Source organism: Choloepus didactylus, chromosome 6 (assembly GCF_015220235.1).
Source record: "Choloepus didactylus isolate mChoDid1 chromosome 6, mChoDid1.pri, whole genome shotgun sequence".
Classification (NCBI taxonomy): domain Eukaryota; kingdom Metazoa; phylum Chordata; class Mammalia; order Pilosa; family Megalonychidae; genus Choloepus; species Choloepus didactylus.
In genome coordinates, this window is record NC_051312.1 from 130,671,251 (window position 1) to 130,696,312 (window position 25,062).

At 37.8% G+C, this 25,062-nt stretch overlaps 1 protein-coding gene across 2 annotated transcripts in view; it reads right to left on the reverse strand.

Annotated features, from left to right (window-relative positions):
* Positions 1–6,863: 6,863 nt before the first annotated feature.
* The window catches only part of NXPE1 (neurexophilin and PC-esterase domain family member 1), a 32,002-nt gene continuing 13,803 nt past the window's right edge, over positions 6,864–25,062 (reverse strand). For both annotated transcript variants that reach the window (XM_037841517.1, XM_037841516.1), the window contains exons 3-6: positions 14,955–15,664; positions 12,506–12,567; positions 8,430–8,642; positions 6,864–7,561 (exon numbers count right to left, since the gene is read on the reverse strand). In XM_037841517.1, the coding sequence (XP_037697445.1) occupies positions 7,026–7,561; positions 8,430–8,642; positions 12,506–12,567; positions 14,955–15,664 (1,521 nt within the window). In that variant the 3' untranslated portion in view covers positions 6,864–7,025. The remainder of the gene's footprint in view (positions 7,562–8,429; positions 8,643–12,505; positions 12,568–14,954; positions 15,665–25,062) is intronic.

Genomic DNA, 25,062 nt, shown 5'->3' on the forward strand with positions numbered 1-25,062 from the left:
CAATATTTGTCCTTATGTGTCTGGCTTATTTCACTCAATATATTGCCCTCAAGTTTTCATCATCAACCCATTTTTTTTTTATAAGATGGTTTTGTTCACACCCCATACATTCCATCCTAAGGAAACAATTGATGGTTCCCTGTATAGTCACATATTTATGTGTTCACCACCATCACCACTATCTATATAAGGACATCTACATTTCTTCCACAAAGCAGGAGGAAGAGTCAAAGAAGGTAGAGAGGCAAAAGCAAAAAAAAGAAAGAGAAAGAGAAAAAAACAAAAAAAACCACAACATGACAGCTAGGAAGCAACAAAAGGAAAGACAGCCTTAAACTGCAGTAGAATAAAGAGTCAGACAACATTACCAGTGCCAAGAGTCCCATACCCCTCCCTTATGCCCCCCTCTTACATGGATTTAGCTTTGGTATATTGCCTTTGTTACATTAAAGGAAGCATAATACAATGATTCTGCTAATTATAATCTCTAGTTTACGTTGATTGTATTTTCCTCCCAATACCTCCTCCTTTTTAACACCTTGCAAGGTTGACATTCATTTGTTCTCCCTCATGAAAAAACATATTTGTACATTTTATCACAATTGTTGAGTACCCTAGGTTTCACTGAGTTATACAGTCCCAGTCTTTATCTTTCCTTTTTCCTTCTGGTGTCCCACATGCTATTAACCTTCCTCTTTCAACCATTCTCGGAGTCATCCCATGACTCTCCAAGGTCAGCAGTCACCAAAAGCCTCAGTGTGCTTGTTGGGGATTCATAGTTTGTATGGAGCAATTGACATCTGTTAATAAAAACCCCAGTTGGAGCTGGGCCGAGGTATATTCGCTTGTTCAGAGAGTGCTGCTCTCCATCATAGCGAAGCTTTGCAGTTCAGGCTGCTGTGAGGGAGGGGCTCTCAGCTCAGGTCTGCAGTTCTTACTTACAGATTTTATGCTGGGATCTCAGGCATTTCTTCCAATTTAGATTGTTGCATGATGTGTGGACAGTCACGGTCGTCTCCCAGCAGTTATTCCAGATCTTTTACTAGTTGTTCCTAGTTTTTTATTAGTTGCTCTGGGGGGACTAACTAACTGTCACTCCTCTCTATGCTGCCATCTTCTCCCTCCTTAATTACTTATTTAATTATGAGTTTTAAAATAGCAATTTTCTGATTTTGTCACTTCTTCCACATTTATTTATTAGCTAGAATTATTCATAAAGAAGAACATTTCCTCAAAAATTAGGGCTATTGATTTCCATGAAATATAGTTGAACAGAAAAGAGGATGAGTACTCATATATTTCCCTTTAATTGCCAACTTTTAGAATAAACAACTCCAATAATGACTCAGCATTTTTTGTTTTGTTTTATTTTTGCATGTTTCTCTTTTTTTTTTTTTTTGAGTATCATTATGAACTCTCATTGTATTTCAATCAGTTGTAGTCCTTTCTTCTTTTTGATGCTAAAATTGTTTCATCTATGGCCAATGAGGAGATCTCTGCATTAGCTCCTGTGTCCTGTGACATGACTCTGTTTGATTTGATAATGTACTTTCTGGCATAAGAAGATGTCCAGGCTCATCATCTGTATTTCCTGCCCGAGACATGGAATCAGCCATTCTTCTAAGGACTCCTGATACCTTTTGGTGGGCAATGTTTTATTGAGACCCCAATCTGTGTGCTAGGAATGATTCTTGCTAATGGGTTATTGTGCCGGTTTGAATGTATTGTGTCCCCCAAATGCCATTGTCTTTGTAGTCTTGTGGGGCAGACGTTTTGGTGCTGGTTAGATTTCCTTGGAATGTGCCCCACCCAGCTGTGGGTGATGATTTTGATGAGATGTTCCCATGGAGGCGTGGCCCCACCCATTCAGGGTGGGCCTTGATCAGTGGAGCTATATAAATGAGCTGACTCAAAGAGAGGGAATGGAGTGCAGCTGGGAGTGATGTTTTGAAGAGGAGCAAGCTTGCTAGAGAGGAACTTCCGGGGAGAAAGCCCTTTTGAGGCCAGAGCTTTGGAGCGGACGCCGGCTGCCTTCCCAGCTAGCAGAGGTTTTCCGGACGCCATTGGCCATCCTCCGGTGAAGGTACCCGATTGCTGAGGTGTTACCTTGGATGCTTTGTGGCCTTAAAACTGTAACTGTGTAGCGAAATAAACCCCCGTTTTATAAAAGCCTATCCATCTCTGGTGTTTTGCATTCTGCAGCATTAGCAAACTAGGACAGTTATCATTGCTTCCAGGCTTTTTCGATAGTCAGAGCTCGGAAATGTATACAGTTAAAAATAAAAAGAATTATGGATTTGTACAGTTATTTCCAATCCAGTTTAACATCGTGGGGTTTTTATTAGTTGACTTTGATTTTTCTATTTGCGTCTCTTCTTTTACACTAAAATCTCTTTTCCTGAAATCACTAATATAATCATTTGCTTTATTCAATAAGATGCAAATTTTATAAATAATTTAAAAACAATAATACCAATATTATTACTAATAAAGATGACTGTTGACTGCAGTTTGGGATTTGTTTTCCAGCTCTATTAATCCTCAGAATATGTTTCATTATGGAAGTACCATCAAAATCAATCAAGTGTTTTTAAGTCACTTGAAAGAATTTTTTCTCTCTGTTAATGTCAGTGACTTTGTATACAAGTAAGTTTGTTTGTTTCAATTTTTAGGAATTATTTTTAATTTAATTTTTTGAATTTGTAAATCATGTACATGATTCCAGAATCAAAACTTTGTAACAAGGTGTTGTAAGATAAATCTTGTTTCCACCCTTGTCCCTTCTGTTCTGAATTCCCTTTCCCTTTGTGAATGACTATTTTTATTAGTTTTTGGTTCATCTTCCAGTGTTTTCTGGACATATTCTTCTCTTTATATTACCCAAAAGGTTATATATATGATATATACTCCAACTTGCTTTTCTCCTTTAAAAATGTATTTTGGAGACCACTGCATTGCAATTTGTAGTACTCTTCCTTTTTCCTTTTTATGGCTGCATTGTATTCTCTTGAGAAGATGTATCCTAATTTATTCCAGTAATCCTTTATTGGTGCATTTAGGTTTCCTTTTACTGTTACGAACAATGCTCCAATGAGTAATCTTATGCATAATCATTTCATATTTTTGCTAGTGTGGCTTTTGGGAATGCCGGGTCGAAGGTAAATACAGAAGCAGTTTTTCTAAATATTGCCAGATTTCCCTCCATTTTGAATTCCCATCAACAATGTTTGAGAGTGCCTTATTTCCCCATAGCTTCAGCAACATAGTGTGTATTCAAAGTTTGGATTTTTGCCAATTGGATAAATGAGAAAGGGTTTCTCAGTGTGCTTATTTTTTTCTGTGTAGTTGTAATATGAATTTCTATTTTCCTATGTTTAAGAGCCATTTTCATTTCTTCTACTGAATTACCTCTGTATCTTCTGCCAATTTTTCTATCTGGATCTTTTTCTTCTCAATTTTTGAAAGCTTTTTATATAATAGGTACATTATTGTGTAGGATATAAATTGCAAGTGTTCTTTCCTTATTTCTCATTTATCTTTTGACTTTGCTTTGATTTGGGTGGGGGCATGTAAAATGTCTTTTAAAAAAATAGTGTCCAATTTATCAATCTGTATTTTGAGTTACCAGTCTGCATACAGGGTAAAGAAAGAGTCCTTTATTCTATGTATTACAAATGTCTTTTCATAGTTTTTGGTTTATCTTTTTACTTTTTTAATGGTATCTTTTTATAAGCAGGCCCTAATTTAACATACTGAAACTCACCAGTGTCTTTCCTTATGATTAGTGCTTTTGGAATTCTAAGAAAATACACTGTACCTTGAAGTCATGAAAATTTTTTTCTGTATCATTTTAACAATTGAAGAACTGCTTATTACTATGCTACTCAGACTTTAGTCTGAGGACTTGTGCTAGTTTGTGAACAATTTTTTCTGGTTCATGATGGGATTAAGTATAGAAATTGAGAGTAAGCATTTAGCTTTTGTAGTTATGTGCCATTGCCATGGCATGCAAGTGTGTGAGCAGTGGACTCACCTCCTTGATAGTTTGGGTGCTGTCGAGTGGTGAGTAGCAGGTGGCATGAGCTGCCTAGTGGTCACGTGCAGCAGGACCATGTGTGGATCCTTGAGAGCCTAGAAATGAATTTTAAAAAGACCCTTTACCTAGTGTGAGATGTTCTTCTAGCAGCTTTATTGCTTTGCTTTTCATATTAGGTCTACGATCTCCCTCAGCTATTTTTTGTGAATAGTGTGATGTAGGGGTTCGCTTTTATTATTATGGTTTTGCTACATGGAGGTCCTATTTCCACCAAACTATTTATGTAAAAGGCTGTCTTTCCCTTCCAGCTCTGCAGTGCTCCATTTGTCATGACTCAAGTGTCCATATGTGCAGGGTCTTTTTTTCTGTTCTCTTTATTGTTTCACTGGTCTTTTGGTTTGCCTTTGCACTAGTACCACACTGCCATAATTCTACAGGTTTAAAATAAGTCTTGAGACTTGGAAAAGTAAAATTCTGCTACCTTCTTCAGATGTGTTTTGATTATTTTTGGCTTTTTACATTTCCTTAGAAAGCTTAGAATCATATTGTCAAATTACAGCATGTACACACACAATCTCTTCAGTTTTTGATTGGAATTATATCAAATCAAGATGCCTATATAGTCTTTCAATTTGCGGATATAGTATATATATATATCTCCTTTCACTTGGGTCTGTTGTAATTTCTCTCATTAAAATTTTATAGTATTTGGCATAGAGATCTTGCATATATTTTGTTAATTTATTTCTAACTATTGAATTACTCAAGTATTTGTTTTTAATAGTTCACTGAGCTGTATTTTTAAGCTTTGTTCACATTTCTAAACATATTCATGTTTTACAACTATAAAGATTTAAAAAGATACAATTACAGTTGTTCAAAAAGTACCAAGTTTCTAGGATTAAATATAATAAAAGATATGCACCGTCTCCATGCAGAGATTCTATAAAGTTTTAATTAAGTTGTCTATTTGGCTGTTGCTTCTATGAGGGAAGCTATTGTTTTTGTATGTTGAGCTTGTGTTAGAGCCCTGTTTTAGTTTGCTAGGCTGCTGAAAGCAGATACCATAAAATGGATTGGCTTAAGAATGGGAATTTATTAGCTTACATTTTGAGGCTGTGAAATAAAGGCATCATCAAGGCAATGCTTTCTTCCTGAAGACCAGCTGCTGACGATCCTTGGCTCCTCTGCCACATGGCAAGGCATACGGCGGCATCTGCTGGTCTCTCCCCTCTCTTTCAGCTTTCATTGCTTTCAGCTTCTTGCTGCCATAACTTCTCTTTCTGTATTCATTGCATTTATAGAGGGCTCCAGTAAAAGGATTAAGACCCATCCTGAATGTCAAACCTTAACTGAAGTAGCTTGTTCATCAAAAGATACTACTTACAATGGGTCCACACCAGAGAAACATGCTTTTCTGGCATACGTACAGTTTCAAACCTTCTAAATTCTGTCCTTTTTTTTCCCTTACAATATTTCTGTTTTGTCTGTTATTTATATATATATTTGAAAGCGAATGATCAAATAAACAGGAACATTTACTTATGTTCCTTTCTGACATATATGGCTTTCATTTTTCAAAATTTGTTTTGGGTAGGACTGTTAACACATTGTTCAAAAGAAGCGCTCACAGGCATCCATGTTTTGTTCCTTACCTTAGTTGTTTCATCCATTAAGTGATATTGCTATAATTTGTTAATAAACTTTCTCAAGTTATGGTAGTTTTCTTCTATTTCTAGTTTGTTATGAGATTTTCCCTTCTACCTCCAAGATATTTGTGTTCAATTCTACCAAGTTTTTTATTTTAAATCCGATGTTGGCAAACTCTGACTTATAGGTCATAATGTGGCCCACTGACTAATTGTAGGGTCTGTGAGCTAAGAATGGTATTTCTATTTTTAAAAATATTTCCTAACATATGACAATCATGTGAGATTCAACTTTCAGTGTCCATAAATAAAGTTTTATTGGAACCTACCCATACTTGTTCTTTAGGGATGCTATCGTGCTACAACATGAGCAGTGTGATAGAGATAGTGTGGCTTGCAAGCCTAAAACATTTACTATCTGACCCTTTACAGAAAAACTTAGGGTAGACGTGTTTTGGAACACCTCTTTTACCCAAATAATGTATCAGGTCAGATGCTTTCAGCCACAAGTAACAGAAATTGTGACCTGATGTGTAAAAAATAGGAATGTTATTACCACATATAGGCAAGCTCCAGGCATGATCGTTCTTCAGGTTGGGTTCTCTTAGCTGTTTGTCCTCTTTTGGTTGACCCCAAACAAATATTTTTTGTCCCTATTTTTGGTCCCTAAAACAAATAAAACTTCTTATTTGTTTGCAGAGATGGTGTTCCGGTTTGCTAATGCTGCCATTTGCAAAACACCAGAAATGGATTGGCTTTTATAAAGGGGGTTTATTTGGTTACACGGTTAGTCTTAAGGCCATAAAGTGTCCATGTAAGGCATCAACAATAGGGTACCTTCACTGGAGAAAGGCTTTTGGCGTCTGGAAAACTTCTGTCAGTTGGGAAGGCATGTGGCTGGCGTCTTCTTGCTCCTAGGTTGTGTTTCAAAATGGTGTTCTCCAAAATGTCACCGTATCAGTTTCTTGGGGCAAACTCTGGGCTAGTATCTCCAAAGCATCAGCAAAACTCTACTTTCAACATCCGTCTTCAAAATGTCTATGTAAGTTGCAGCAGTGAGCTCCTTCTGTCTGAGCTCTTACATAGGGCTCTAATAAACTAATCAAGGCCAATGCTGAATGGGCGGGGCCACGCCTCCATATAAATTATCTAACTGGTTATCACCTACAGTTGGGTGGGTCACATCTCCACGGAAACAACCTAATCCAAAGGTTCCATCTTAATCAACACTAATATGTCTGCCCCCACAAGATTGCATCAGAGAACATGGCTTTTTCTGGGTGACATAATATATACAAAACCAGTACAGATGGTTCCTGGTCCTTTTCTATCTTCATCCTTTAGCACACGTAGTTTAGGAACATATTAATCTGCTGTCCAATCACATTGTCAGGTGGGTGGACGTTATTGGTGCCATATGCAATGGTCATGTCCCAAGCATCGATGACACCCACGTTGAGATCTTGGAGAATGTCCTTCATGGTAAGATACTGAACGTAGCCGTGGAAGTCTCCAAACCTCTCTGTTTCTATGTGCATTTCCCTGATGTTTTCTGTCTTAAGGATCACTTTAGTAGCCGGGCTTCTTAAGAACAACCGTTCAATAGCCTTCCGGACATTGATGGCCCTACGAATGAAAATATCAATGGGGAAGGGTCTGAAGTGCTGGCCAAGGGAGATGACAACAGCTGTGTTTCTGTCACCTGTTATACGGTCAATTTCCCGAGGGACATAATCCTCATCTATCACAGAATAGAGCTGAAGAGTAATAAAAGGATGGCTATGTTTTTTCCACTGAATCTGAGTATGTTTTTCTGCATCCAGAAGCAAGTGTTTCTTCAAAAGTCCAGTTCCATGAAGATCAAAAAATTTTAGTGCTGATAAAAACAAAACAAAACAAAACAGATTGTTTAACAAGGAGGCAATGATTAATATTTTTAAAAAGCAAGTCCTATCATTTAAGTACTCACTGACCCAGATTATTTCTGACTGGAACATTTCTGCCTTCTAGGATAGAGCACCAATTCATTTTAGTCAAATGTCAATTAAAATGTAACGCTTTCATTGGAATTTATAAAGAGGATCAACTTTTCTTATGAAAGAACAAATAAAATATATTTTAAATAAAAAGACTTATGATGATTTGGAAGTTTTATGGACCCCAGAAAAGATCATGCTCTTAAAGCTAATCCATTCCTGTGGATGGAGACCTATTGTGAGTGGGACCTTTTGATCAGGTTATTTCAGTTGAGGCATACCCCAGATGGGTCTTAATCCTTTTACTGGAGTCCTTTATAAGAGCATAAAATAGAGAGAAGGCATAGAAGCTGAGAGGGAAGGACACACACAGAAGCTGAGAGAGAGAGAGAGCCACAGAAAACAGAGGAAACCATTGAAGCAGAAGCTGGAAGCAAAAAAGCCCAGAAGAGAAAGTAGAGAACAGCAGGATGCCATGTGCCTTCCAATGTGACTGAGGAGTCCAGATATCATCTGATGATGCCTTGAGTTGGACATTTTCACGGCTTCAGGACTGTAAGCTTGTAAGTTCATCAATCGCCAATGTAAAAGCCAACCCATTTCTGGTATACTGCATTTTGGCAACTTTAGTGAACTAAAACAAGGCTCAAATTCAGAAGACTGGATGAAATTGTAAACCAAATGGCCCACAAAAGAGAATAGAGAACTCTTTAAAAAATGTTTATAAATCAGCCTGAATTTCTAAAAGAATATAAAATAACTACATACTTTTTACTACTTTGGGTAAGTAGTAGATCCACTGACGGAGTGTAGAGTCTCCCAGGAGGTAAATGAGTTTTCCTTTCAAACATTCCTTTATCTTAATTGCGTTTAATTGAATCTGGTTGCAAAATGTTGTCATCCAACTTCCTTTTAAAGTGTAACCACTGGGGACAGGAATCTTGATTCCGGTTTGGCACTTCTCTTTTTTCTTTTCACTCTCTGGAAACAGAGAGACTGTACTAAGTGATTTTATTGGCATAAGTCATTTTAGAAACTTCAAACCTTCTTTCTCTGTGCTTCCCTTTCCTGATCTTTTCCTCTCTTTCTCTAAATGCTATTCCCTACTTCCTTCCCTTCCTATTTTCTGGTCACCAGCTTTGTTCACTCATTCTTTTGAGAAATTTTGAGTCATTTTGACTCCTCCCTTGTTCCTTTTCTCCAAAATATGGCTGTTAGTTAAATTTTGATAGTCTTTTTTTTTTTATTCCCATGATTACTGATTCTGGTAAGTTAGGCTTTTGTCTTTAATCTTAATAATGTTAATGGTCTGCTAGGTGGTGTCCTTGCATCAAATAACTTGCCTTTGTTCCATTATTGAAGGAATCATCTTAATTTTTCCATGTTTTTAAAAAATAACAAAATATAATAATATGTATACATTTTTAAAACACAAATAATAGAATATATCTAGCTTGAATTAGCCTTGCTTTAAATAGGACTTTGCTAAAAGTGGCATGAAGCAGCCAGCACAAAACAATACTCGAGATTTTCCATTAAGTTCTACCAGAATTAAAAGCTCTATTGGCACATGGTCTACCTTCCAAGGTATCACAGGTAGCAGTTTACCAAATGTTCTGCCATGAAGTAACAAAATCACCAGATCTCTCACTTGTTGTGTTTCTTCTCACTGTGCCCTGCCCCGCAATGAACCAATGCCTCGTGTTTAGGCTTTGTTAGATCAGCACTCCTAGACTGACACCACATCCATCCTGTATGAGATAGGAAACAAATTAGAATGCTGAAAATAACAGTGCTTTGAAAAGGCACAGATTTATTTCTCCCTCACATAACAGCCCTACAGTGATCGGCCAGGACCACTATAGTGTTGCACAATGTCAGGGACTCTAGTTCCTTCTGTCTTGTAGCTCTGCAGTTCTCAACATATGGTTTCAATCTCATGGTCTCATGGCTCTTTCATCTCCCACCATTATGTCTACATTTCAGCCAGAAGGGAGGAAAGAAAAGGAAGGGAGGCATGTTGTTATACTTTTAAGGACATGACTATAAGCTTCTCATATCACTTCCCTTCACATTCTTGGTAAACATCTAGTCATGGCCGTAACTCGCTGCAAGGAGAACTGTGACCTTTAGCTAGGTGATCATGGGTCCAGCTAGAATTAATGGTGTCCTGTGCTAAAGAGGAGTGACTAAAGGGAATGCATTCTAGGGGAACACTAGCAATCTCTGCTTCTCCCGACACGCTTAGTCCCTCACGGGCCATGTAGTGTCTGGTCGCCTATGTCCACAGAGTAGTCATCAGTACATGTTTGCCATGTTTTTCACAGGTTTGAGGCCTATTTTAAATCATGTGACTTGTGGACAAAGTGGCATATTCTTCTGGTGACAGAACTGGAAGGTGCAGCTGGAATCTAGTCATTAAGTCCTGGGGATGTGGCTCGCTAAAAGGAATTTTCATACTCCTGTAAGTTAATGATGTTGGACTTTCAGTGTGACATGGTTGAGATTCTGTGAGGCTTGGTGGTATTGCACCCTGGATGGCTGAATACCAGGACCCTGGGGACTTCAGAGTTGTGCTTATCAAATATCCTTCATCCTAATATGTACTGGCATCCTTGGTGAGTAGATGGCTTCCCACCGGCATAATGAAACCATCTTTTCCTCTTCAGCCTGGTTTGGTGTAACTTCTATTTAGCCACGCTGAGCAATGAATGCAGATTTGGGAAGTGCCCCTTCTATAATATCTTGTATAATATTTATGTATCAGAGTATTCATTTTGCTAGGTGTCATTAGCTTGCTCTACAGGACTATTTCAAGTATATAACAAATTATCTTATGGTTACTTTTGCATGTTTATTTTACTTAAGAATTTAGAATAAGCTTGAGTGTTTTTAACTGTATGTAATTAGTAGTATTAGGATTCCATTACATTTACTGATTAGATTAGAGACAGTGATAGGCAGACTAATGACCCCTCCAAGATGTCCATACTCCTTATCCCCAGAACCTGTGAACGTGTTACCTTCCTTGGCAAAAGGTGTGATTAAGGATATGGACATTGGGATGGGGAGATCATCCTGGATCATCTGTGTATCCAGTCTAATCACATGAGTCCTTAAAAGTAAAAGAGGAAGTCAGAAGAGTGGGTCAAAGAGATGTGATGTGACAGCTTGACCTTCTGTTGCTAGCTTTGAAGATGAAGAGGGAGCTACAAGGAGGATGGATTGTCTCTAGAAGCTGGAAAGGGCAAGGAAATGGATTTTCTTCTCCAGCCTTCATAAAGCAATGCAGCCATGCTGACACCTTGATTTTAGCTCACTGAGACCTGTCTTGGACTTCTGCTCTACAGAACTATAAGCTAATAAGTTTTTGATGTTTTAAGCCACCAGGTTTGTTGTAGTTTGTTACAGTAGCAATAGAAAACCAATACAGACATAACTGACATCTTTTCAATATCAAGGGACCTCATCCAGAAACAGGGTATTTTTTCTCTTTATTTAGGTTTTATTTTATATCCCTTAGTAACATTTTAAATTATCTTTCTATAGATCATGGACATTTAAAAAAAAATTCTGAATTAGCTTTTAAAAGCACAGAGTAGATCATATCCCTTTCTTTCTCAGTTAGTTTCTGTGGCTTTCGAAAGCCTCTGAATAAACTCTAGAATCCTTAGCATGGTAAGTGAGAACCTCCATGACTTAGTTTTCTCCTCTCTTTCTAGTCTCATCTTTTGCTGCATTCCACCATATGCTCACTCCCATTGGCCTGTTGAACAAAGTTCATGATAATTTTGCTCATGACTAGAGGTTTCAGATAAAGGCACAAGATTCCAAGTTAAATTTGAATTATTTTCTGAAAAGGAATAATTTTTTAGTATAAGTATGCCCCACACAATATTTTCCCTTTATCCCAATGTACATATATATATAGGCAGTTAGAAATTACTCAGATTCACTGGGCTTCATGTATCCTTCATTTATTAAGTCTGGCCACTTTAGAAACCTCTTTTCGAGGTTTCTCTTTTACCTTATGTTCTGACTACATAAATATCCTTCAGGGCCAAGTCAAATACCAACTTTAACATAAACCCTCCTGCCTTTTTACTTTCTCCGCAGAGTTGGTAGTTTGTATGACTTCAAGATTGCAGACTTGAGGAGCACTTATTCTTCTCCATTTGCCCTTAATTTCTTCAAATGCCCTCCATTTGAGCGATTATATCCTTAATAATTGTTTGCTGAATAAATTGTACATACCAGGCAATCAATCATTATGAATTGAAGTCAATCTCATAAGGAAGGCTGTTGGTAAACCAATAGGATTTTGTAGCAAGTTATTTTAAAGCTAAAGTAGCATGGGCATCATTCTTTCATAAGTAACATGGCTTTGTGTTTGCATTAAAACACATTTAATAAAATGGAAACTCTGTATAAAAATTGCTGAGGGCATCAACTAAAAGGAGGTTATGCCAACAGGGGAACAGGAAGCCAAAATCAATATGTTCCTACTTTGAAGTTATGGATATTCATCAAAGAGATTTGCACAGTGCCTCAGCTTGGCTCTAAGAGATGGACTACCAAGTTTCATATTGAAAAGAGGATACTCATATTTTCCTTTTTGGATAAATCAGGATGAACTCTGTTATGAACAGAGTTTGAAATAATTTCCTGGAATTGATTTCTGTCTTTAAAATCCAAAGTGATTAAAAGCACAGACGTCTGCTAGGAATTGTGCTTCAGGACAACTATGATTAACTAGGGTTGTACTCATAAATGTTCCCCTGTGTAAGCTATCCCGTTAAAAACCCGTGCCAAGCATCACGTTCTGTAGGACAGAGCAGACTTACTGTTACATCCGGAGACATCAATGACTTTAATATCTTTCATCATTTCAACGCCCAAATTGGACCTTCAAAAATAGGACAATAAATTAGCCTGTGGTCTGTCCATACAAGACAGGTTACATGAAACACCTGCTTGTGAATGAAGGATGATTTTTAATTTTCAACAACTGAAAACCATTGTTACTGTAAATTGTAAATATATTGGGCATTGTAAGTGAATTATGATTTGGAAAGATACTCCAATCCTCTGAGCGCATCGAAGTCCAGGGTAGCGCTAATGCATCTGCCACATGCAATCAAATTGTCCTGGAATTTTAGATTCAAACTATTTATCTAATCTGCAAGTTCCGTTTCCTCTTTCTGCTCCCACATCAGCAATTCATATTCATGTTTTATTTTTCTTGGATTACTGTAAGCCTCTAATTGACTAGCCTGTCTCAGTTTTATCCCACTTGGATTCTTCAACACAACTGCCAGAGTCCCCTTTCTAAATGCAAATGCAGCTGCTTCACTGCTTACATCCTTCGTCATCACCCGGGTCACTGACCTTCGGGGTCCAGGCTTCTTACCAAGATATGAAGACCTCTTATCACAATGCCCCTGCTTCTCTCTTGATCCATGTTTCCTGCTAGGGTTACCTTTGATTTTTCCCAAACACTTGCTTTCTGAAGACTGTAAGCTTTGAGAAGGAAGGTAATGCATTTGCCTGGTCCACGGCTGCCTCCCTAACATCTACCGAAGTGCTGGCAGAGGGTAGAGTTCAATCTGACGCATGAATAAACACATATATTGTATTTCTTTCCTCCAATGGCTGAACGACTACCCGACTGTTCCTGCTTCCAAGCCCTTACCCTTCCTTTGATCCACCCTTTGTTTCAAACCTTTATATGTGTGTATGTAAATGGGAACAGGCAGAAAGGGGTTAAGGGGAGAATGGGGGCCAGGTGCCAAGAAAACCAGATATAGGTTGGTATCTGATTTTCTGCTCTGGAAGGGATCAGCATGTCTTTCATCCCTACTGGAACTTAGGCATAAGGATGATTAGTGGGTAGGTGATTAGGTGAGCTGCACCATCAGAGATAAAACGGAAGAAACAGAAACCTAACTGTGCTACTTATTTCAGAAGGAAGTGAGGGACCATAGATCAGGAGCACAAACTCGGATAACTAGGTAAAATTGTGCAATACGTGTTATTTTTCCATGCTTGGTATCCATTCTTTATATCTTCTCAGCAAAGAAACCTTAAGGGAAAAAGACTATAAACTTGACTTTGAAAACTGCCAAGAAAGAGATTGCTGAGCATCTAGCATTCCACTCTGTAGCCAAGCTCTAGAAAAGTGAATCTCAAGGAACAAAATGGATGGTGGCCAAATGGAAAGGAAAAGAAAGTGAACTGAGTCCCTGAGGCTTACTGAAAGTTACAAAGGAGCAAAAGTTGTCTGGAGCTGATAGGTGATCCTGGGGCGTGGCAAGAGAAAGACCCATGGGTTCTATGATTTCTGTTGACCAGAGGTAGGATAGTTACCTTTTGCAAATCCTCCAAGTGACCCATGAAGAGACTTTAACAGCTCATTCTAAATAATGAAGTGTTTTCCAGCTTGGCTCTAGAGAATAAGGAGACTGAGGAGAAAACATCTGTTTGTTAACAAGTGGAGAAAGGCATGCGGTTGATGTGGCTGTGGTTGTTTGATGGGAGAAACAGGCTTACAACACAGTTTGTGGAGGTCTGTTCAGCCAAGGGCCTCCAGGAATCATCAGTACACAATTTGGGGAGTATAAAGGACTCCTCCAAACTGAGCAGTATATACTGAGGAATATTTGACCATGACATCAACCAGAGATTACCAGGAGGAGTTGGTGTTTTGGACCTATTACATACTCAGGTTGCAGTGTGGAGAATGGATTGCAGAGGACGCAACTGGTGGGAGGCATACCAGTTAGAAAGTTGATACAAGTAATCTGGATGAGATGATAGTGGTTGGAACACTAGGCATAGAGAGAAACGGGTGGATGGAAAAGGTATTTAAGAAGCAGAATGTAAAGAATGTGATAAGATGGTGTAAATGAGCATGGATGTTACCACACAGTGTTCAAGGAAACCATTTCTGATGTAACCTTTCAACACACAGCAGAATATTTCTCAATGGAAAATATTTTGTAAAACCTATCTACAATAAGATAAGTGAATCTGAGAATACTAGTCACTTTGGAGAAGTACAGGCACATATGTTACAGAGTTACACCTTGTGCAGCCCTTTTTCTCATGAACAATTCCCTGACAGTGCAAACCCTGGCAGAGGGGGGCACAAACAGGGGTCCCATGGAGCCGCCACACATGTGCTCTGAACCATGAGTAGAGGCGGCGTCTGAGAGGGTCATGCTCAATATTAATTAAAATGGGCAATGTAGTTCTGCTTGTATGTACTCTTGGTATATCCAAAAGTGTATTTACCTTTGGAAAAGGCTTTTTTCCTTGACAGTGAGATAGGAAATGTTTTTGTTCCTTGTGGTCACGTGGGTTAGAGCATCGCAGGGCACGTGTTGAGGCTTCACACAGTAGAAGGCTTCTTGGTCTCGAGTGTCCAGGTACTGGCACAGCTCAGCGCTTGTGTTTAGGGTCAGGCCACATTCGGAGCGGGCCTGGGAGGTGCGGTTGGCAAACTGGCCCATGAAGATCACCCTGTCGTAGCCTTGGTTCCGTGCCCTCCAGAGAGCCGACGCCCCTTCACTGGGGTGGATGAGCAGGAGGGACAGCGAGACCCGGCCCTCCCAGAACAGGGTGAAGCTGACGAGGTAGCTGCCGTTGTTGAAGTCCCTCACCTTTCCCGAGGCGCCTGCCTGCAGGGCTGGGGAAGACATCCTGGCCCTCAGGAAGTCCCCGCCGTGTTCCTTCCTGCGTCCCCAGTGGTCCCTCACCTCCAGCAGGATGTCTAGCTGATCCCCCCTGCAGTAGGTGTCTCGAGGGTTGAGGACGGTGGCTCTGCTGTGCACGGCACTGGTGGTGGAGTTCTGGTGGGTGAAGGGTCTGGGTGGGAACAGCTGGTCTAGTTTCCTCACGATCTCCTTTATTCTCACATCAGTCTCTGTTGGTGATCTTAGAGGATTCTTTGGTATTTTAAGGTGTGAGGACTCCGTGGAGGGTAATTTTACAACAGACCAAAACTGAAATGACAAGGAATGTGACATACTATGAAATGAACCTGTCCCTTGCCATGTTTACTTACTATGAGTTTGAATATTTATGTACGTGTCATCAATATTATTTAAAATATCTGACAATTTTATGGTTTTTCCTAAATATGTTGTAGCTAAACATATTGAATCTAAAGTGCATAGCCCAGAAAATACTCATGACTAATAACTTGATACAGATGCATTTACTCTTCCTTTTCTTACGCACCTGGCATCCTGTCATCACTAATTTCTTTCAATTCTGCTTCTATATATCTTTTATCTATGTCTAATAGTCTTTTCCTCCCCAACTGTATCATAGTTCAAGCCATCATTATTTATCCCCTGGATTATAATAGTCACCTCAAGTGTGAAGTCTCTGTCTTCAGTCCTGTTTTCTCTCCAATTTTCTCCACTGTAGCTAAGTCGATCCTTCTAAAGGACAAATCTTTTTCTCTCTCCTCCCTGCTTAAACCTCTTCAATGGCATCTTATTATGCTTGGGGTAAAGTCCATCTCCTTAACATGACTTCATGCTGTGGCCTCTTTTTAACTTTTAGCTCTCTCTCTTGCACTCAATATTTTAATAATAGGAGCCGATCTTCCTTTCTCTCAGCTCTTGTTCTTTAGTAATACATTTTCCTCTTTTTGGATTGCTCACCACTTCTACAGTTTCCTTAAACCTCCTAAGCATCTGTTAACTTCTAATTTAGAAATCACTATAACCTTTGAGGTCACTTCTTATACTTTTAGCAGTAGCCAGTGTCTTTTAGGTACTCAAAAAACAGTGATTTCCAAACCTTTTGATGGGTTTGGCACTTGCCAAACTTTTCTAAAAATATGAATTCTTAGGCCTCAGCCCAAATCAATGGAGTCATCATCACTAAATGTATTGCCCAAGGATTTATGTTTTTCAGAAGACTCACAGACAAGCCTGTGACCAGGCAAACTTGAGAACAATGGCTTAGACCAGTGATAGTAGCCTCTCACCCACTGACATTTTAGAACATGCATGACAGTTAGTCATAGGTGATGATGGATGAATTCAGAATTGCAAAGATGGCCCCACAGGGAAAAATATTTCAGCATAATTTATATGTTAATGGATTAAAGATAAAATCTCATGATCAACAAAATGCAATTGCTAAAAAAGCATTAAAGTTCAATAAATGGAAAACTTAAGCACCTTCCTTTCAAGTTCAGTTACAAGAGAAGGGTGTTAGCTACCATCAAATGAACTAATGTTTGGCACAGTTTTAGAAGTGCTGGGTAATAAAATAAAAACAAACAAAATAAATCAGAGGTATGAGAATTGTAAAGGAAGGGGCTAGCTGTCTTTTTTGACTTTTTTTTTAAAAAAAAAGTTTCCTTCTTTATTTTATTTCACTTTTTGCAGATATTGTGATTGTGTATGTAGAAAACCAAATAGAGTTAGCAAATTTTTAACATTAAGGGAGTCAGAAAGGAGCTGGAGACTAAGCAAACTTACATAAATCAATAGCATTTTTCTATACCAATAATAATCGACTAGAAAATACAATAGGAAAATAGACTCTCATTCACAATTACAACTAAAACTGTAAAGTATCCAGGTATTAGCCTAATAAAAAATGCATATGACCTTTATGAAGGCATTTTGAAATTCTTTTAAGGACTCTTAAAAAAGACCAGAATGAATGAAGAGCTATACCACTTTGAAATGTTGGAGGGTTTAATATTATAAAATCCTTTATTCTTCCTTAAAGTGATTTAAAAAATTCTATGTATTTCTAATAAAATCCCAAGAGGGAGAGGGGACCTAACTAACTGAGCTTAAAATTATGTGAAGGATAAAAGTCTGTGACTAGTTAGGAACTTTAAGAGAATAATGCTAACTCTCATAAATTATAGTAATAGAACAGTATTGTACAGGTGCAATATCAATCAGAGACCAATCAAATAGAATAGATACAGACCTGTTTATATATGATAATGTATTATATGTTAATAGAAACACTACAAATCAGGAAATTATATTTAGTAAATTGTTTTGGGAAAATTGTCTCCTTTGTATAGAAAAAAATAGAGATAGGTACTCACCACATGCCACAGTCAAAGGTCCAAATGAATTAATGAATTTTAATGAATATTAAAGTTACATACTTTCTTTATGGGCTCAGATCAGGAAGTACATAAGACCTCCAAAGCATAAAACATAAAGAAAAATGTTTAACTATCCAATTACTTCAAAATTGAAAGTTTTATTTAATACAGAGTGCCAAACCAAAGTTAACAGATACATGATAGACTGGGGAAAATATATGCAGCATCTAAAAACTGTAAGGAATTACTACCTAAAATATAGAAGTTAATACTGAAAATTTAAAAAAATGTCAATCAACCCAATAAAAAATGCAGAAACGATTTAAATTGAAATTTCAAAGAAGGGAAATCTGGATATATATTCCAAAGAAACTCTCACCCAGATTTACCAGAAAACATGTGCAAAAATGTTTATCACATAACTGAGTGCATTAGGAAAGGATTAGATTCAATTTACTAGGAAAGTGGATAAGTTAAACTTAGTTTATGCATACAATAGAATAATGCAGTTATCAGAGAGATTATGAATTAGATTATATATAGCAACATGATTAGATCTCAAAAATCAATTTTGAATGAAAAAAGTAAAAAACCATTTATGTAAATTAAAATAAATACATATTAGCATAGCATTATACATCTTTGAAGGCCACATATATACCTAAACACTTGTATTGCACACGAGTTGGAATGCTATGAGGATTAAATACTATGGAGTGGGTGCCTATTGGGAAAGGGATTGAGAGGATGGGTGGGGAATAATTGCAAAAAAATAATAAAGTTAAAACAAAAAAAGAGATCTGTTTCAGGTATGGTCAAATCCCTTGTAACAGACCGACTCTCCTTCAGGTAATGATTATTTACTCTGAACAAAATTCCAAAAAAACAAAAAACACCCCAGTTACCTGAAGGCTATGGAAAGTGAACAAAGGTGGGGTGGGCACACTTTGGAGGAGAGATGAAACATGGAGGAAGCAGCCATGAAGAGGTGAGTTTCCTGTTTCTGCAGTGTTAGCCTGAGTGAAGGCCACAGGGGCAGCGTGGAGTGGCTAAAACACCAGCAGAAACTCACCACTTTTTTCTGGCCTGAAGAACCTGAGAACAGAGTGTATGGCAAACAAAGTCACTGGAAAGAGATGGGGAGCCCCAGAAAGGAGAGAGCTGGAGAAAGGTACTCTATTAATAAATTTTAAATATGAACTCTGCTCACATCTCTGGGTGTCCCCTGAAGCCCACATATGGGGTAGACACAAAACAGTTTGCATTTAAAGCTAAAAGAACTCAACTAATAATTGAGTTGCTGCCAACTACATGTGAGACAGGATATTGAGTCCAACCAAGTTAATTGCCTGGTCATGATGTCTACAATACAATCAAAATTACTCAACATAGGAGGAACCGGGAAAACGTGACCCTTCTCAAGGGAAAAGATAGTCAGTGGAAGCCAAACCTAAGATAACCTAGATGTTGGAATTATCAGACAAGGGCTTTAAAATAGCTCTTATAACTATGCTCAATGGGGAAAAGGAAACTATGTTGTAATAAATGGATAAGGTACGATTTCAGCAGAGATATAGAAAAGATAAAAAAGAACCAAATGGAATTCTTATAACAGAACAAAATAATACCTAAGATAAAAAATATATCTTTCAACTTGCTCTGCTAAACTGACTTTCTACTTCTCAATGTTCAGCTATTAGATCAACCTTATCAATTATGTTTGGACCTTATATATATTTACTAATTTTAGCTCTGTTTGATTTGTCAGTTTCTGATGGAGGTATAATAAAATTTCCCACAACAAATGTGACTGTATCAATTTTAACTTGTTATTATGATTGTTTGCTTTTGTAAGTTGAGGTTTAATTGCTGGGGGCATCTAAATTCATGAATATTGTGTCTTCCCTGTAAATTATTCCTTATGTTGCATCTCATTTTATTCTTACTTATGCTTTTATCCTTAAATTCTTTTTTCTCTTCTTTTCAACCTCAACATTTTATGCCAGAAGTCAGTGTAGGAAAGTTTTTAAGGAACTGAAATATAAGCCAGAAACTTTATAATAAGACAAACTGACCTTCGGTTACAAAACCCACAGGCAAATTCTTATGAACATATAAAAACTCAGGGACTATTTTGTACTGAGTCCTTCCGAAGGAATCAACTAAATAGAATGAGTTTCAAACAACTTAATGACTGGAGACTTTGATATAATAATTTGTGGTGAGAATTAAATAAATATTTCCTTAAAGAAATAAGTGTAATGATGCTTATAAGGAATAGAGCATGGTATGCAATGGCTGTGCATACTGTACTGCGATAATATAGATATAGTACAACTATCAAAATGGTTGGAGAATAGGGAGAAAGATGGAAAGTAGAATTAGGTTGCTGATTACCTAACTAACAGTTATTTACTGAAGTGAAAAGATATTACTTCCAGTCACACGTTGAAGAAGAGGGAGGTTTAGGGGAAAAAGAGATTAAAAAGACTACAGGTTAATTTATTGCTAATTATAGGGAGTCAACAGAAATTAACTGAGATAAAAAGGGAGGGTAATATAAAGGGGTTACTACAAAGGTAACCAACAGAACAAGGATATAAACTTTCCTAAATAACAGAAAAGAAGAACTCAAAAATATAAAGAGAAAATAATAGACTATGTAAAACATGAATATATTTGGATTATAACATAAAACAGTATGTTGGAACTGAGGCCAAACATATTTATCATATCCAATAAATATCAGCAGGTTTATATCATCAGTTAAAGTAATTTCAGATTGGAAAACAAAGCAAAATCCAGAACTATTCTGTATATAAGAGACATACTTAGAGCACAAATTCAGCAATGTTAAAATTATAAAAGGATGCTTTCCTCTTAAGATTGGGAACAAACCAAAGATCATCTCTTATTGCTTCTATTCAAAATTGAACTGAAAGTCTTAGCTAGTGCAGTGAGAAAAAGGAAAAGATATAAAAGGTACACAGATTAGAAAGGAAGAAAGAAAACTGTCATTGTTTTCTACATCTAGTAGAATATTCTATATCTAGTAGAATATGTACAGGGTCTGCATGGGGAAAACTACAAAACACTGATGAAAGAAATAAAAGAAGATCTAAATAAATGGAGAGATATTCCCTGTTTATGGATTGGAAGGCTCAATATAATTAAGATGTCAATTCTTTCCAACTTGATCTATTGTTTCAGCACACTCTCAGTCAAAATCCCAGAAAACTTTGTCATAGATATTGACAAACTGAATCTTAAATTTTGTATGGAAAAGCCAACTCAGTTTTGAAAAAGAACAAAAGAGATTCAAGATTCACATTACCTGATTTTAAGACTTACTATAAAGCTACCATTATCAAGACGGTGTGGTATTGGCAAAAAAAAAATGGACATATTGATCAATGGAATAGAATAGAGACCCCAGAAATCAATGCACACAAATATAATAAACTGATTTTTGACAACAGCACAAAGACAATTCAATGGAGCAATGATAGTCTTATTAACAAATAGTGCTGGAAGGATTGGACATACATATACAAAAAATTTAACCTAGATACAGACCTCACGCTCTACACACCATTTAACTTAAACGGATCATTTACCTAAATGTGAAATCTGAAACTATAAAACTTCTATAAGAAAATATAGGAGAAAATCTATATAATCTTGGCCTTGGTGATGAGATTTTAGAAAAATAGCAAAAGCACAATCCATGAAAGAAAAAAATTGGTAAGTTGGACTTTACTGATATTGAAAACTATCTGTGAAAGACTCTGATAGGAGAATGAAAAGACAAGCCATAGACTGGAAGAAAATATGTGCAAAACACATAATTGATAAAATCTTACAGTGGAGGAGGCTGATGAACTTTACCGCAGCCAGGGATGAAGCCAGCATCGTCAGTGATGAGTTGTGATGCTGGTGTGCACTCCTGGCAGGATGTGAGGAGAATGGCACTTTACCTCTGCGGTCTTCCTTCCAAAATCCTGTAACCTCTGTCTAACCCTGAGAAATATATCAGACAAACTAAAATGGAAGGACATTCTTCAGAATATCTGACCAGTACTCCTCAAAGTTCTTAAGGAGAAACTGTCAAAACAAGGAGAGTCTGAGAAACTGTCACCATCTACATAAGCCTAAGGAGACATGACAACTAAATCCCATCATGGATGGGATCCCAGAACAGAAAAAGGACATTAGGTAAAAACTAAGGACATTTAAATAAAGTATGGACCTCAAATAGTAATAATGAACCAATATGGTGGTTCATTAGCTGTGATGAATGTACCACTGCAATGTTAAACATAGGGAAACTGGCTGCAGGATATACAGGAACTCTTTCATTTTTTTTTTTTTTTTTTAAATCAGAGACTCTTCTAAAGGAAAAAGTTTATTAAATCTTAAAACATTTAGAGGTTGGGTGTTAATATACCAGGTAAACACCAATTAAAAAAAAGAAAGGAAAGAAAGCAGGGTTTCAATCTTTGTATTTGACAAGGAAACATTCAGAAAAGGTATTAAGAGACAAAGGAGGACACTTTATGGACTGAAGGTGATAATTTACAAGTGATTAATATTTATGAACCCAAGAAGCAATACATTTATAAAGCAGAAAATATAGGAGATTCAAGGAGACATAGAAAAATTCACATGAATGATATGTGTGTTTAATATGCAATTTATCTAAGATATATGAAATAAATAAAAATTTAGTAAGGCTATGGAAGACCTAAATAGCACAGCCAGTAAAGCAGATCTTATAGATATACACTGCATTCTGAATTCCAATAATAAAAAACACACTTTCATTTTAAGAACATATGAAACTTTTGCAGGTCACAAAGAAAACCTCGATAAATACTAATCAATAGAAATAATAAAAACAGTATTCTTTGATTATAATGCAGACATCTCATAGAAATTTCATAAAAATATGCTGAAAAACAAAAAATACCATTTTGTCTGGACATGAAAAGAATAGTTTTTAAACTCTTGAATTAAGAATAATACCAGATTAAAAAGCAACCCAATAGAGATGGAAGATGATGGCGGCATAGAGAGGAGTGGAAGTTAGTTAGTCCCTTTGGAGCAACTAATAAACAACAAAGAACAACTAGTAAATGATCTGGAATAACTGCTGGGGGACAACTGTGACTGTCCACACATCATACACCAACCTGGATTGGGAGGAATGCCTGAGATCGCAGCGTGGAATCTGTGAGAAGAAACTGTGGACCCGAGCTGGAAGCCCCCTCCCACATGGCAGCCTGAACTTTAAAGCCTTGCTGTGATACAGGGCCGCACTCTCTGAACAAGGGAATAACTCAGTCCAGCTCCAACTGTGGTTTTCATTGTCAAACTTGGACTGCTCAATGCAAGTTGTAAACCCCCAACAAGCAGAGGCTTTTAGGGACAACTGACCTTGAAGAGCCAGGGGACTTCTCTGTCTCAGGAAGGGGAGCCCAGAATACCAGGTGCTATCTCTGGCCAATGGGTGAAACTGAGGGCCATGGACTGGCCTTGAAAGGGGGCTTTCTTTCCCTTTTTCTCTCAACCTGAGTGGCTCAGTGGAGAAAGCCTCATCCATTTTCAGTTCACAGTGCTCTGCAGTGGAGAAAGCCTCAGCCATTTTCAGTTAGCAGTGCTCAGACTCAGACAAGGGTAGAGATAGCAGAGTCAGAGAGACAAAGAACCTATTTAAATGCAGATGAAAACTACCTAGGGGTGTGTGTGTATTCCTTAAGAGGAAAGAGGTGGTGCCCAGCTCTACTACCTGCCTTGCATTCAGAACCAGACCCCAGGGCTCGGGGGAAAACAATCAAACCAGAAACAACTTAAAGTGAGAATTAAGTAGGCCACACCTACTTATACCAGTTGGGAGTGGCAGGCTGACAGGCACCACCTGCTGGGCAGGTTAGGAAAAGCACAGCAGCTTGAGGCCTCACAGGGTGTCTCAGTCTTCTAAGATACAGCCTCAGGGAAACCTGGTGCTGAATATTTTCTCCTTCTGGGACCTGAGCCAGTTCTGGTCTGGGAAAACCTGATTAGGGTAACCAAGGCAACCAGATGCCTAGACAACAGAAAACTACAACCTACACTAAGAAAGACAAAGGCATGGCCCAGTCAAGGGAACAAACTTACACTTCAACTGAGATACAAGAATTGAAACAACTAATGCTGGATCAATTCAAAAAGTTTAGGGAAGATATGGCAAAAGAGATGAAGCATATAATGAAAACACTGGGTGTACATAAGGTAGAAATTAAAAGTTCAAAAAAACAACTGATAGAATCTATGGAAATGAAGGGCATAACACAGGAGATGAGGGACACAGTGGAGACATACAACAGCAGATCTCAAGAGGCAGAGGAAAAAACTCAGGAACTGGAGAACAAGACACCTGAAATCTTACACACGAAAGGGCAGATGGGGAAAAGAGTGGAAAAATATGAGCAACGTCTCAGGAAATTAAATGACAACATGAAACACTTGAATGTACATTTCGTGGTGTTCCAGAAGGAGAGGAGAAAGGAAAGGGAGCAGAGGCAGTGATGGAGGAAATGATCACTGAGGGTTTCCCATCTCTTGTGAAGGATGTGAAATTACAGATCCAGGAAGAATAGATCGGAATGGGCCTGCACCAAGACACTTAATACATTGAGGACAAGGAGAGAATCCCGAGAGCAGCAAGAATGAGGGGATACATGGCATAGAAGGGAAGCTTGATAGGAAGGTGTGTGGATTTCTCAGCGGAGACCATGGAGGCAAGAAGGAAGTGGTGTGATACATTTAAGATACTGAAAGAGAAAAAACACCAACCAAGAATCCTGTATCCGGCCAAGCTGTCCTTCGAATATGAGGGAGAGCTTAAAATATTCTCTGGCAAACAGACAATGATAGAGTTTGTGAACAGGATACCTGCTCTATGGGAAATACTAAAGGGAGCACTACAGACAGATAGGAAAAGACAGGAGTAAGAGGTTTGAAACACAATTTTGGGTGATGGTAGCACAGCAGTGTAGGTACACTGAGCAGGGATGACTGTGAGTATGGTTGAAAGAGGAGGATTAGGAGCATGTGGGACACCAGAAGGAAAGAGGAAAGATAAAGACTGGGACTGTATAACTCAGTGAAACCTAGAGTGCTCAACAATTGTGATAAAATGTACAAATGTTTTTTTTTTCATGAGAGAGAACAAATGAATGTCAACCTTGCAAGGTGATAAAAATAAGGATGTTTTGGGGAAAAATACAATCAATGCAAACTAGAGACCATAATTAACAGAAACATTGT